The 13,382-nt window shown below is 36.0% G+C and overlaps 1 protein-coding gene across 1 annotated transcript; it reads right to left on the bottom strand.

Moving 5' to 3' along the window:
* Positions 1–1,477: 1,477 nt before the first annotated feature.
* Positions 1,478–8,460, bottom strand: LOC148851815 (uncharacterized). The gene is made up of 2 exons (XM_088946737.1): positions 7,770–8,460; positions 1,478–2,099 (listed from the first exon to the last, which is right to left on the bottom strand). Exons 1-2 carry the CDS (start codon positions 8,375–8,377, stop codon positions 2,048–2,050), a joined length of 660 nt encoding a protein of 219 aa, XP_088802863.1. The 5' UTR covers positions 8,378–8,460; the 3' UTR covers positions 1,478–2,047.
* Positions 8,461–13,382: the final 4,922 nt, after the last annotated feature.

Raw genomic sequence — 13,382 nt, 5'->3', positions numbered from 1 at the left:
GTGGAGAGCAAAGCTTAAATTTGTTACTACACATGTGCACTGACCACCCCCACTAGACCTTTCCTTCTTTTGGAGGAAGGTGATGCGTTGTTTTAGTGAATGTTGAAGCTGATGTTGGTAAAGAATTGGTGCCTCTGGAGGGAGATGAAGGAGGAGAAGGAGCATGCCTGGGCAGCATTTGTTCCCAGTATCCTCCAGGCAACCTTGATGCCTCTGAAACAACAAGGAAAGCAACAACAAGGCTCAGCAGCAAGCCTCTGTGCCACCACCAGCAGGAGCGTAGCATCTCTTGCACTGAATGACCACCAAAGGGCGAAGGCTCCACAGCCCTCCTCCAGCTTTCGAGTGTAGCTTTTAGAGACCAACCTGAGGCTTTTGGGAACACACATGTTCATTAATGTATAAGCCTGCCAACTAGTTTGCTCAGGGAAAGATGCCTCAGTGGCAGACAAGTAGGCATTTGATTAAACATAAATTGCTAGCAATTAACGTTGTTGCCCTTATTGTCTGCAACCATTACAAGTCAATGTCTATTAGTTCAGGGGATTTGTCGTTCCATTAGACCCAGATCAATTGATTTAATATGTAAAGTTATAAGATTTGATGCCAGACTTGTCAGATGCAAGCTCGATAGACTAAAAATTAGTAATGCGATTTGAAGCAGAAGCACTATAATTAATTCAATGAAAATTTTACTGATTTTTCATGTGCAAAACCAACATCCCACATTGCCCATTGTGATGTTAATTTCATGTGCTCAGGGCCTCAGGCCATTATTGGCATTTAAGGTGTTAATTCTTGAGCCAACCAACATAGAGAGCCAGTATCTTTAACTTCTAATTTAGGCCTTTAGGGGTGGATCAGACTGGTCTGGTTCAAAATTCAGATTTGGGTTCAGGTCATGTAGCTTCTGAGCTACCTTTGTTTTGTTCTCTACACCATTGTCCAAACGACTTTGTTTAACCCTTCTTTTTTTCTAAAGCATGTTTTGCTAGGTGATCATGAGCACCAGATCAATATAATTGGACTAACCAGACCAACCATATGAACCAAACCCAAATATTATACTAACCAGACCAGGATGGCCAGGGCACCAAGGTGCTGTGGTTCGGGGGAAACTTCATCCCGGTTTGACATTTAGGCCTAGTTTGTTTGCAATGAAATTTCATTTGCGCCAACTCACAAGCATGGACGTGCAAATGAATCAAATGTGAACGCAATAGTAAATTAGAATTTACAGTTTTTTTTATTTTTTTATTTTTTTTTTGTACTCCCTTTGCATTGCAGACGAACACAGCATTAGGGGGGTAAGAACCCCCCACCCCCCCACCCCCCTTAAATCTCTCTTAAGGCTCAGTTTGGAAGGGGTACAAATTCAAATATGTAGAATGCAAAACCCTGTATTTTGTATGGTACATATTTGCATTTGCACTCTTTCAAGCTTGTGGTTAAATAAACCCATCCAAGGCCAGGCTTCTTTATTCCCAAATACTAATCACAGAAGGCTTTTACTTTATTTCCAGACAAATGAAAAGCCAGACAGGCCTCACCAGAAAAGTAGGGGGAGAAAAGTAAGTTTAGAAATAAATAAATAAAAAGACTCCCAGAGAAATGTTAATTCAGAAAAAGAATATTTATTTTTATAAGCTTTGTGAGGTGAAGTGAGATATTCTCATTCCTTTTAAAAGCTGAAAGTTGAATCATGTGAGATGAAATTATATTTTCTTTTAGGGGGTGGCTGGGAACAGGATGAGCTGGTTGATGCGCATTTGCTGCCTTCTCTCATAGTCTGTGGAGCTCAAATCTCCCAAACTCTAATATAAATTACATATAAACTTCTGTATTTCTCATGGCAGTTTATGTGGAGTGGAGCTTGTCTGGCTTTCTAGTACTGAGGCTTGTCCTTATTAGCAAGCTTTTAGGCAATCTCATCTGGTGCAAGGATTCAGCCTCGGGGCCGCAATTAGCACTTCAGGGACTGAATTTATGCATTTAAATTGCCATAGGCTGGGCCTGGGGCCCAGGCCCGTCCCATACACACACATCTTCATCTGATGATCTCGATGCCCAATTGATTCTGGATGAAGTCCTCGTGAAGCCTGCAAACAATAAGGGATTCAAATTTGAGCTCATCGGCACAAGGATGTGGATAATTTTATTTTATGGTTTTTGTTAGTTTTGGTTCCTTCTGGGCTGGGCTTGTCCCGGAGATGGGTCAGATTGAAGAGCAGTACGATTCTCTGCTGGCATACAAAAACATGGTTGGGCCAACCATGGATTTGTAATTTATTGTATTCAGATTAAACTAAAAGGGTGTTAAAAATATATTTTAAATGAAATAAAGGCATATGGATCCCACAGGAATCCTCTTTTCAGAGAGTTCAGCCTTGCTTAGTTGCTTGTTTAAGAAACCAACTGAAACTCAGAACAAATCTTGCTTATTTAAAGAAAACCAGCTCAAATCAAAATCACCTACATCCTCTTTGCAGGTCCTATCCACTAAAAATTTCTCTTCAAAACTGAGATCCTGTGTAACGTTTTCTCATGCTTTCCTACATCAAATGAAATTCCATTGTATTACCATCAGAATTCATCTAGGATCCAATTTTCTTGGATTTTCTACAACTCAGTTCAACTCAAATTTTGACCCTTTAACTATGAATTTTGGTTTATTTTTTAAGGCCCTATTAGTGAAATTCGGACAAGAATTCACCTGAGTGTGTAAATGCAGACTACATATATTATATTTATGTGAACTCGGATTAACTGAAGGTGAGGGACTGTGTAACTAGGGGTGGCAAATTTTCAACCCAACCATCAATTGATGGATTGGGTTGTATCCATTTAATCCGGGGGTCTAGTGGATTGGGTAACCCAATAAAGCAAGATTTAATGTTTTGGGTAGGTTGGATCATGGGTTGTATCCATTAGCCTTTTCATATTTCGACTTCCCCCTTCTTTATCAATAACCCTTTTCTAAACCCTAAGTAATTACTTTAGTTCAACGCCAATTTAATCATGATTCATGAATCATAGTTTCAGATGCTCAAAGAAACCAATGAAGTCGAAGGTGTCTCCCTGAACATCCATTGCTAGAGAAGGTTGCTTAAAGCTTCAGAAAAGTATCTCTCGATTAAGCGCTGTTACTCCATTGTTGAATTCCAATGTAAGTTTCAGACATGAACCTAAGCTCCTCTGTGGAATGCCTATGTCAACCCTTTAAGTGCCATTGGATTATGATCTTTGACAATCAAAGTGAAGACTAGAAAAGACCTGCTGAAGCTCCGTTCGATCCAGATGATTTGCTATTTAAGTCAAGATGCGAAATGAATTCCATCTCCAGCATTCAAATCTGCCTCTTCCCCTACAAAATAGGCTTGATCTAGCATGATTTGAAGAAGTATGATTTAGCTGCGAATTACTTTGGAAAAGCCATGATCTAACATCTAGTCGAGCTAATTAAATGAAATTTATGACAGTAAAGAACTAAGGGCCTGTTTGGTGCATCTTTTCGTACAGTCTTTCGGCTGTTTACAAGTCGGGCAGACTAATTTATGGTCTATTTTCGTTTGGTTCACGAAAGATCTAACCGGCAAATGCTGGAGCACCGAAAAGACACGAGAAACTCATTTTGGGCTGATTTCGGGAAGGTTCAAATGAAGTTTTTTGTCTTTCGCATTTTATTCTTGCACGAAAAGACACGGAAAGACATGCATCTGCCAAATTAGCTTCAGGTTGCTCAGATCTTCATGCATAAACTTAATACATCTTTTGACTGTCAGAGCTAGTAGAAAATCTTCCCAAAATAACTTGCCAAACAAACCCTAAAGCTCCTTTCAGATTTGGAATGGTTGGATGAGCTATGCATTTATTTTTTGTGATTTCTATTAGTTTTTTATGTTTTCAGCCTATTTTTATAGCTCCCGTATTTTTTCTGCAATTTCTGTTTTTTTTTTTCATTTTTCATGTTTTTCTTTTTTGTTATGTTTTTTCGACAATTACGATGACTTTTTTCTTTAATTTATGCTTTTTCATAATTTCTATCATTTATCTTCATTTTATGTGTTTTTATCATTTCTGTTATATTTTCTTACAATTTTTGTTTTTTCAACATTTTTAATACTTTTATGTAAATATCCCTTATACTTTTCTGTAATTTGTTTTTTTTTTTTTGCATTTTATGTGTTTTTGTAATTTTTGTATTGTTAATAAGTTCTATTATTTTTATTTTCTTTTTTGTATTTTCTGTATTATTCTATAATTTCTGCATTTCTATGCTTTAATAAATTAAAAAATTAATGGGATGGATGAATTGGGTTAAGGTGGATTTAGGTTGAATCCAACTCATTTAATTTTTCCTAAATGGGTCATTAACGGGTCAGTGGGTTAGACAGATTAGGTTGAAGCTCAACTCAAATCCATCAAATTGCCACCCCTATGTGTAACCAATAAACACTCTACATCAGCCATTTATTATTGGTTACATAGCCATTGTATTCGGCTAATCCACACTATTTATGTGTCAGTTTGTATTTACATGCTCTAACAGAATTTTAGGACTTACTATCTCGATAATAAGTAGGGGTACAAGTTGGACTGGCTTAGATTGGGAATTATATTTTGGTTAAATTTTCAATAGGCCTGGCCCAAAACCCCAATCCCGTGATTCATCGTAAAAATTTTCAAATCAGGCACCCGATTTACAATAGTAAGTCCTAAACCAAAATGTCTTCTAAGACTACCGATTCTGAGAAAAGAATATTAGTTAGGAGCAAAGTGGATGGATGGTTGAACCATCAAAACCAGGAACTAGCAGCCAAAATGGTTTTATGTAGGGCTGACAATGTTGACCCCAACCCATTTGACCCACCCACCTTGGAACCCATCCAATCTATTGATGGGTCAATATGGGTCGAGCAATCCATTAGGGTTAGTGGAAAAGGGTTAGGGTGGGTTAGGTTGAGGGTACCCATTAGGGTCAAGATGGATTCGGTTGCAGGTCAAGATGGGTTGGGCCAAAGTCAATTCTACTTATACTCCCAAATCTCAAAAAGTAAAAGCTATAATGATTCAAACTCAAACCTCTTAGCATGCAAACATTTCATTACACTTCCAAACCACTATTCCAAATTTCATTTTGTTAATGAAAGCAAAATAAAATAGATTTTAATACCCTTCGTGTTCACATGCAATTTTATATAAAAATATTTTTACAAAAGCAATTTTACAAAGTAATTTTATGAAAAGAACTTCTATGAAATCACTTTTACATAAGTATTTACGAAAGTACTTTTACAAAAATACTTTTTATAAAAGTACTTTTACAAAAGCACTTTATCAAAGTGCTTTTACGAAAACACTTTTATGAAAGCATAGAAGCACTTCTAAAAGTACTTTTACACGAAAGCACTTTTATTAAAGTACTTTTATGAAAGTACTTTTACACGAAAGCACTTTATTAAAGTACTTTTATGAACACTTTTATGAATGCATAAATGCACTTTTATAAAAATGCTTTTATGAAAATACTTTTATGAATACACTTTATAGAAGTACTTTCATAAAAGTACTTTTGCGAAAGCACTTTTATAAAAGTTTTGCATTTTTTGCGATTTTTCTGTTATTTTCTAATTTTTTTGGTATTTTCTGCATTTTCTACAAATTTTTGTGCTTTTTTTGCATTTTTCATGCACTTCCTACAATTTTATATTATTGTTTTGCATATTTTCTGATTTTTTTCTACAAAAGTTTTGACTTTTCTATAATTTTTTAGTATTTTTTGTATTTTCTACAATTTTTTGATTTTTTTTTTTTGCATTTTTTGTAAATTTTCTTCAATTTTCTGTATTTATGTAAAAATTTTGCTTTTTTGGGTATACAGGTTGACCTAACTCGTTTTTGTCACATGATAGCCTTGAGAGAGATTATTCTCTCAAATTTTATTATTTTGTGTATATGGGTCACCCCTACCCATTTTTGTATTTATAAGTGAGGGTAGGTGGGTTAGTATGAGTGAGGGTGGTTAAATGTTAATATGATGGGTCTAATGGGTCAATATGGGTGGGTTAGGGTGGCTTAGAGTTAGGATGGGTTATGACCCTTTAACTAGGATTGATGATTGGGTCATGGTGGGTTGGTGGATTAATATGGGTGGATTGATATTCAACCCTTACCCAATCCACCCATTTTCCACCCCTAGTTTTATGTATAGGTGGCTCATTGATAATTTTACTACGAATACATGTCTAAATACCTTTTATAATATAATATTTTTGAAACCGGAGTACATGTCTAAATACATGCATTATAATGCATGTGCTTAGGTTTTAATGTGTGACACATACCACTAATATTAGTTGACTAATACCATTCTAATATTAGGTTTTAATGTGCTTATAGCACTAATGTTAGGTTTTAATGTGGTAATTAGTTGACTAATACCACTCTAATATTAGGTTTTTAATGTGGTATTAGTTGACTCATACCACTAATATTAGGTTTTAGTGTCACTCATACCACTAATATTAGGTTTTAATATTATGTCATTCCCTCAAATGGGGAATGCCATTTCAGCAGGAATGGAATTTCATTCTCAAGGGAGGGGATCATTTCCTCAAATGGGGGAATGAGAATGGGATTCTGATTCCACCCAATCAAACAGTTGGAATCCAAATAGTCCATTCCAATTCTGATTCCAGACCTCTATTCCTGTGAACCAAACGGGGCCTAATATTAGTTGACTAATTGTACTTAGGTTTTAATGTGGCTAACATGTGTGTTTCAAGGATTATATACTTGAATGTGCTTAATTAGGAAAGTTTAAACAATATATGTTAGTAACTAGTTTATTTGATGATGATTAGATGGTGAATAGTGTAACCAATACCACATCATTTGATTATACACCCACTATAAATGCAAACCCAACACCCATACAAGAAAATATTTTCATAGATTTACTTTTTCAACAAGTTCAGAGTGAGGGATGGTTTCAAAGTTAATTGAAACCAAGTCCTTAGAAAGAGGTAAGGCAAAGCTTTTTCACACAAGTTGGTGTTAATGATCAAATGAGAAAAGAAAATTAACAAATAATACAAAAGAAAATGAGCTGAAATTAAACATTTTCCCCAGATGCAAAGTTGACGAAGAAAAAAATGGTATGAAAAAAGAAAAAAAAAAACATTTTTCAGCGAAGGAGATGCATGCATGTGACCAATATGACATAAAACGGGTCAGGTATGGGAGTAAAACCAGCTAAATCCTAGTTCAGATGTTTTCGGACCAACCCTAGGTTGGATCCGCCCCGTCATGGTCCATATCTGGTACAAACATATAATCTGGGTCTAAAACCTCCCTTGAAAAATTGAAGACTACAATTTTGTTTATTTTCCAGTTCTTACATGCGTGAAGTCATAGGTAATGCATGTAATAAGTTTTAATTCTATCAAGAATGAAGTGTTCTGAACTGAGAAAGGACTAATAATTAAGCTAATAAAGATTTTTGTTGGGGAGTGTTTGTAGTTTGGTGGAATGTTACCTTAGGATTAAAAATATGCAACCGGAGAAAAATATTTCAAATTATTCTCTATGTATGGAAGCTCTACAGCCTAATGACAAACCAAAACGAAAAAGGAAAAGAAAAAAAAAAAAAAAAGAAGTATATAAATCCCATGTTAGATATATAAGCTAACAGAAGTGTATGTACTTTGAAAGGAAAATTAAAGCAAGTAGTGAAAATTGTATTGGGAATAAGGACAAATTTTCCTTACCATTGGCCAAGTGAATCATTCGGTTCTTGTTGTTGCATCTGTTGTTGAATTGAGTTTGGTGAGAAAGGCATGGAAAAGGGCTGATTAGTGCTGTACAATAGTGAAGGTTGAGAGGTGAGATGGGCTGAAGAATTAACATTATCAGAAGATGCAACTTGTTGTTCCTGTTGTTGCTTGGGAACGTTGAGCTTTTCTCCTTCCATTTCTCTGTACTTTTGGAGATAAAGCTTAAGCGGGTTCACATAATTCTCAAAACCAAGTGTAGAAATTGCCCATATGATATCATCACCATTAATCGTCTTCCTTTTCTCCCTCTGGCATTTGTCAGATGCTTCCCCAGTAACAAAGCTAATGAATTCTGAGACGCACTCTTGGACTGTTTCTTTTGCATCCTTAGACACCTTTCCATTACCTGGAATCACCTTTTTCATGATCCTACCCACATTGGCTATTGGAAGGAGACGATCTTGTTCTCTATTGTTATTGTTGTTGTTGTTTCTACTATTATTGTTGTTGCTTCTACTGTTGCTGCTGCTGTTGTTGATCATATTGCATTCACTTTCCCTACTAGTTCCACTGGGTCCATTTCCATGATTATCATCTTCCATTTCTCTCTCTCTCTCTTTCTCCTTCTCTTTCCTGTGTTCTTCTGTTGTGATAAAAAGATAAAAAGATTTCAAGTGTTGTGTTGGGTCGTGATGATTTATAGGGGTTCAGATGAATGCGTGCACAAGGTATAAAAATAGGGAGAGGGAGAGGGAGATAGAGATTCGGTTACTACTCCCCCCCCTCGGACCCGCTCTGAGCGTAGAGCGGGCAAATATCTGTGTTTGGGGCACATTACAAGTTTGTAACAAAATGTTGTTGTTCCAAAGCCACTTGGCATATGATCCAAGCCTCCCCATCATTGTCAAACTTTGACTTCCTGCATGGTTAGAGGAGGTAATTAATTTGGAACATATACCCAACAAGACAATTAGTTAATGTTCTAACAGATTAATTGTTCAACTTCAAACCCCAATTGTCCTCGTCCAACCCTAGCTTTAATCACTGTTAAACTGTTGACTCTTCATTGTGCTTGCTTATTGCTTCTTACTGCTTAGCTTGGTATTCAACTCTAATTACCATTTCCACCATATCAACTGGCTGCAGAGCTCAGGACTAACCTTAATCTAAATATATGTTTAAATCATTAAATCATTAAAGCTTTGAGCTGGAGAAGCTATATATTCTACCAGTATCAGAGAACTATTGTGTTAATCTAGCATTTCAAGCTTAAGGTGCATGCTTACTTGATTATAGAAAATGAGAGAGTCCCCACAGGTCTTTCCCAAGCATCTCAACTATGTCTAGAATTCTACTTTTTTTGGGGTTTTGTCCAAAGTATTATTACTCATCCACATTAAGATGAAAGTATGGTTATTCTCTTCCCAAATTTGAATAACTTTATTTAGGAGAGCTAACCAAGGATAAGTATCAGTATCAGATATCATATCGGGTAGCTTAGATATGGATACAGATATGGATATGGATACATTTGGGAAGCACATGGATACGTACGAAAAATATGAACATGCTTGGATATGGTAGGAAAGTGTATACAAATCCATAATTAATTATATTATTAACAATAAGCTTAATGTCAAAATAATTATAAATAATGTATAAATACATAGGAATTGTATATTTTAATGGTTTATATAGATGAAAAAATATATTACAATTAATATAGAGTGGTTCATAGTTATTATACAATTTTATTGATAATGCATCAATTAAGAGTCCAAGACACAAATTATATGAAGTTTTACAAATTAGTACATGTACAAAGCCATTATTACTTAATTTTCTATTAAAGTCCAAGGCACAAAACATATGCAACTATTACATTTGAACTATTATATCATTTTTTCTATTTTACATTTTTTTTATTTTTAACATTAACAAAAAAAAACAACTAAAAAATTAATTCTCAAATGTTTGGTAAACAATATTTTCATTTTTGTAAACAATAAATATAATATTATGAAATGTAAATTAAAATATCAATTAATAATTTATAAAAACAAATAATCTTAACTTAAAATATATCAAACCCGATGAGGGCAGATTTGGCCCTCTAGTGGAATTGTAACACATGGCACCTCATGCCAACTAAGTGTGGCCTCTTGACAGCTCGCCACAGGCAGCTCGCCATAGGCAGCTCACCACAGGCAGCTCACCACAGGCAACTCGTCATAGGCAACTCGCCACAGGCAACTCGCCATTGGTAGCTCGCCACAGGCAACTCGCCATAAGCAGCTTGCCACAGGCAGCTCGCCATAAGCAACTCGCCACGGGCAGCTCGCCATAAGCAGCTTGCCACAGGCAGCTCGCCATAGGCAGCTCACCACAGGTAGCTCACCCTCATAGCCTGGAAACTTAGACAACTCGACATTACATCGGCAGCTTGCCACTAGGTAGCTCGCCACTAAGCAACTCGCCACTTGTAGGGTAGCTCGGTACAAGAGTAGTTTGACGTATCGCATGAAGATCTCCTGCTTCATGACCTGGCCTAGACACCGACCCGTCAATTGACACGGACGCTGACCTGATGACCTGGCCCAGACACTGACCCGCCAACTAACACAGGCGCCGACCTGACAACCTAGCCCAGACACCGACCCACCGACTAACGTAGGCGCCATCCTAACAACTTGGCCTAGGCACCTACCTAGCCGCCTGATACAAACGCTAGCCTGACGACCTCGAGGAGTTCACCACTGTACCCCGGTTCTGACGGGATGTGACGAGTCTTACCGTTTGGAGGCTTTTCACCCACCTAACCCGTGAGGACTCCGATATATAAAGACCTCACCCCCCAAAGGGGAGGGGGAGGGGAAAAAATGGAGGTAATCCCTACTCTCTAGCTCTCTTGTTTCTACAATATCATCTTCAAAGCTCTCTACAATCAGAGTGCTAACTTAAGCGTCGGAGAGCCCCCGCCGGGAAAATACCCCTAGGTCCTCTGATTCAGTTCTCACAGGTCCCTCAGCTCCCGCCGCCTAAAAAGAGGAGGAAAAGATGGAGTTCTCGTAGGTCCCTTAGCTCCCGCCGCCTACAAAGAGGAGGAAAAGATGGAGTTCTTGCAGGTCCCTTAGCTCCCACTGCCTACAAAGGAAAGAAGACCACCTCATGCAGAGGGCAGTCGGGTTGCGCTGCACCAGGGAGTTCCACCATTCTCTAAGTCACAGGCCGCCTAGTAGGCAGTTCGCCCCCAGACAGTTCTCCACTAGGCAGTTCGCCCCCAGACAGTTCTCCACTAGGCAGTTCGCCACCAGGGAGCTCGCCACCAGGCAGTTCGCCACCAGGGAGAGCTCGCCACCAGGCAGTTCGCCCCCAGGCAGTTTTCCACCAGGCAGTTCACCACCAGGCAGTTCGCCCCCAGGCAGTTTTCCACCAGGCAGTTCGCCACCAAGTAGCTCATCACCAAGGCACGTCACCACCAGGTCAAATAACGAGGCACTTAGCCAAAAAAAATTTTACATCACAAAACATTGGTACGTGGCCAGAAACGGTTACATCAAAACCTATTAAAATGTTGAAGATGAATATCATATAAAAATTAATAAAATAATCTTTCCATTATTAATATTTTTACTTTTATAGATGTTATAAAATAAAATAAAAAATTATTTTTCTATATAAATGTAGATTAGTGGATTTGATAGATTCAATTTATATTATATTTTCAAATATTTTGTAAATAATATTTTTATTTTTATAAATAATAAATACAATGTTATTTAATGCAAATTAAAATATTAATTAATGATTTATAAAAATGTTACAATATATATCATGTGCAAATTTATAAATTTTAAGTATTAAAATATTATTTTATTATTAATACTTTTTATTTGTATAATTTTTTTAAATTACAAATCATTTTTTGACATATATGTGGATTTGATAAATTATTTATTCCATCAATTTATAAAATATTATTTTTTAATTGTAGTTGGAGTTGTATGTTGCATGTTTAGATTGCATATTTGCATGTAGACATAAATGTTAATAAATGTAAATGTATTCCATTTATTAATAATGACTCTTTATTTGTATTTGTACTCTTTCCAAATTGAGCCTAAAGTTTGGGAATTGGGAGGGCCAAAATTTTGGTTGAACTGCTTTCATTAAACTATATTGGAAAAACAACTGAAAAAAGTTTCAATCTAAAGTCAACTACTTTTCTAGAGTAAATTGCTAAAACCTCTACTGAAGTTTGGTAATTACAATTGCCTCCCCTGAGCTTTTTGACATAGTTACAAGTATCCCTAAATTAGAATCCTCTAAAAAGGGGCATGAAAATGTCCAAAATACCCATGCAGTCTTTTGAAAAATGTGTTTATTTTCCAATTCTTCTCTTCATATGAATTGTTACCCCAAACCCTTCCAATCTCTTTTTTGAATGATTTATTTTTCAAATTTACCCTTCATATCAATCACTCAAAGGCAAAGCTACAACTTTAAATTCTCATTCATTTTCTTTTGTTGTTCATAAAGCTTGCATTTTTTTTATGTAGAAACCACTCTTAATAGTAATGGCACATAGATATTTTGGACATTTTCATGCCTCTTGTTAGAAATTACCAAACTTCAAGGGAGGTTTCAGCAATGGTCAAAAACTTCAAAGGAGGTTTCAGAAATTTGCCCTTTTATTAATGATTACTTTGCAATTTGCATGTTTTTTCACCAAACATTGTTTTTGCAAAGCCAAAAGCTGCTTGGGGAAATAGGTACTTCTAAATCCTTATTCCTAAAAGCTATAAGCTATAGATACCTCATTTGGTGTGAAAGTTCATTTTTTTTAGTCTTGTCATGAGTTTGCTCTAGTTCTACAGAGAACGATAGCTATTAAACAAGTCTCAAAAGCAATGTTGAAATATGAAGAAGAAGGTTTACGAGAAGCCAAAAGAAAGCGGAAAATGATGTTAGAAGCAAGGTTTTAAAGTATTGGAAACACGAAGTGTATCAAAAAGGCAATTTTAAGAAACGTATCGGGATATGCTTTGGATACACATAGATACGAATAGAAAACTAAGATACGCATGGATACGCTATGAAACTCAAATAAATCCTAAAAAAATATATAATAATAAAAATAAAGTGCAAGGTACATATGACCATAAATAAGTTATTAAAATATTAAAACCTCACTTTAATGGTTCACTTGAAATACAAGAGATCGGGACATAATCAGTAACTGTTAAAACATGATGGAAAAACTAAAATGTGTGCATATATACCTTGGTTTTTAGATAATCAAAATAATTTGTCTTAATATTTGTTAATATATAAATTTTAATAATCAATTTTAGCATTTATTAACAAACATCAAGGGTGATCATCTCGGCTCGGCCAAACTCGGAAATTCCAGGTTTGGAGTTGGGTTTCATGGTATAATCATCTTAATAAACATTCACTAAAAATAAAGAATTTATTATTTAAGGATGAAAATGGATAACATTTGAACACCAAAATGGATTTGGGCATTGATAAGAGATAATTTGGTCCTCCAAATAACATCATGACACATGGCATTTTTGAACAACTAGATGACTTCTCAGCACC

The sequence above is a fragment of the Nelumbo lutea genome, chromosome 5, assembly GCF_056320005.1.
Source record: "Nelumbo lutea isolate HS-2025 chromosome 5, American lotus-T2T, whole genome shotgun sequence".
Taxonomy (NCBI): domain Eukaryota; kingdom Viridiplantae; phylum Streptophyta; class Magnoliopsida; order Proteales; family Nelumbonaceae; genus Nelumbo; species Nelumbo lutea.
Note: the sequence above shows the minus strand (reverse complement) of the source record. Positions and strands in the feature narration are given on the sequence as shown.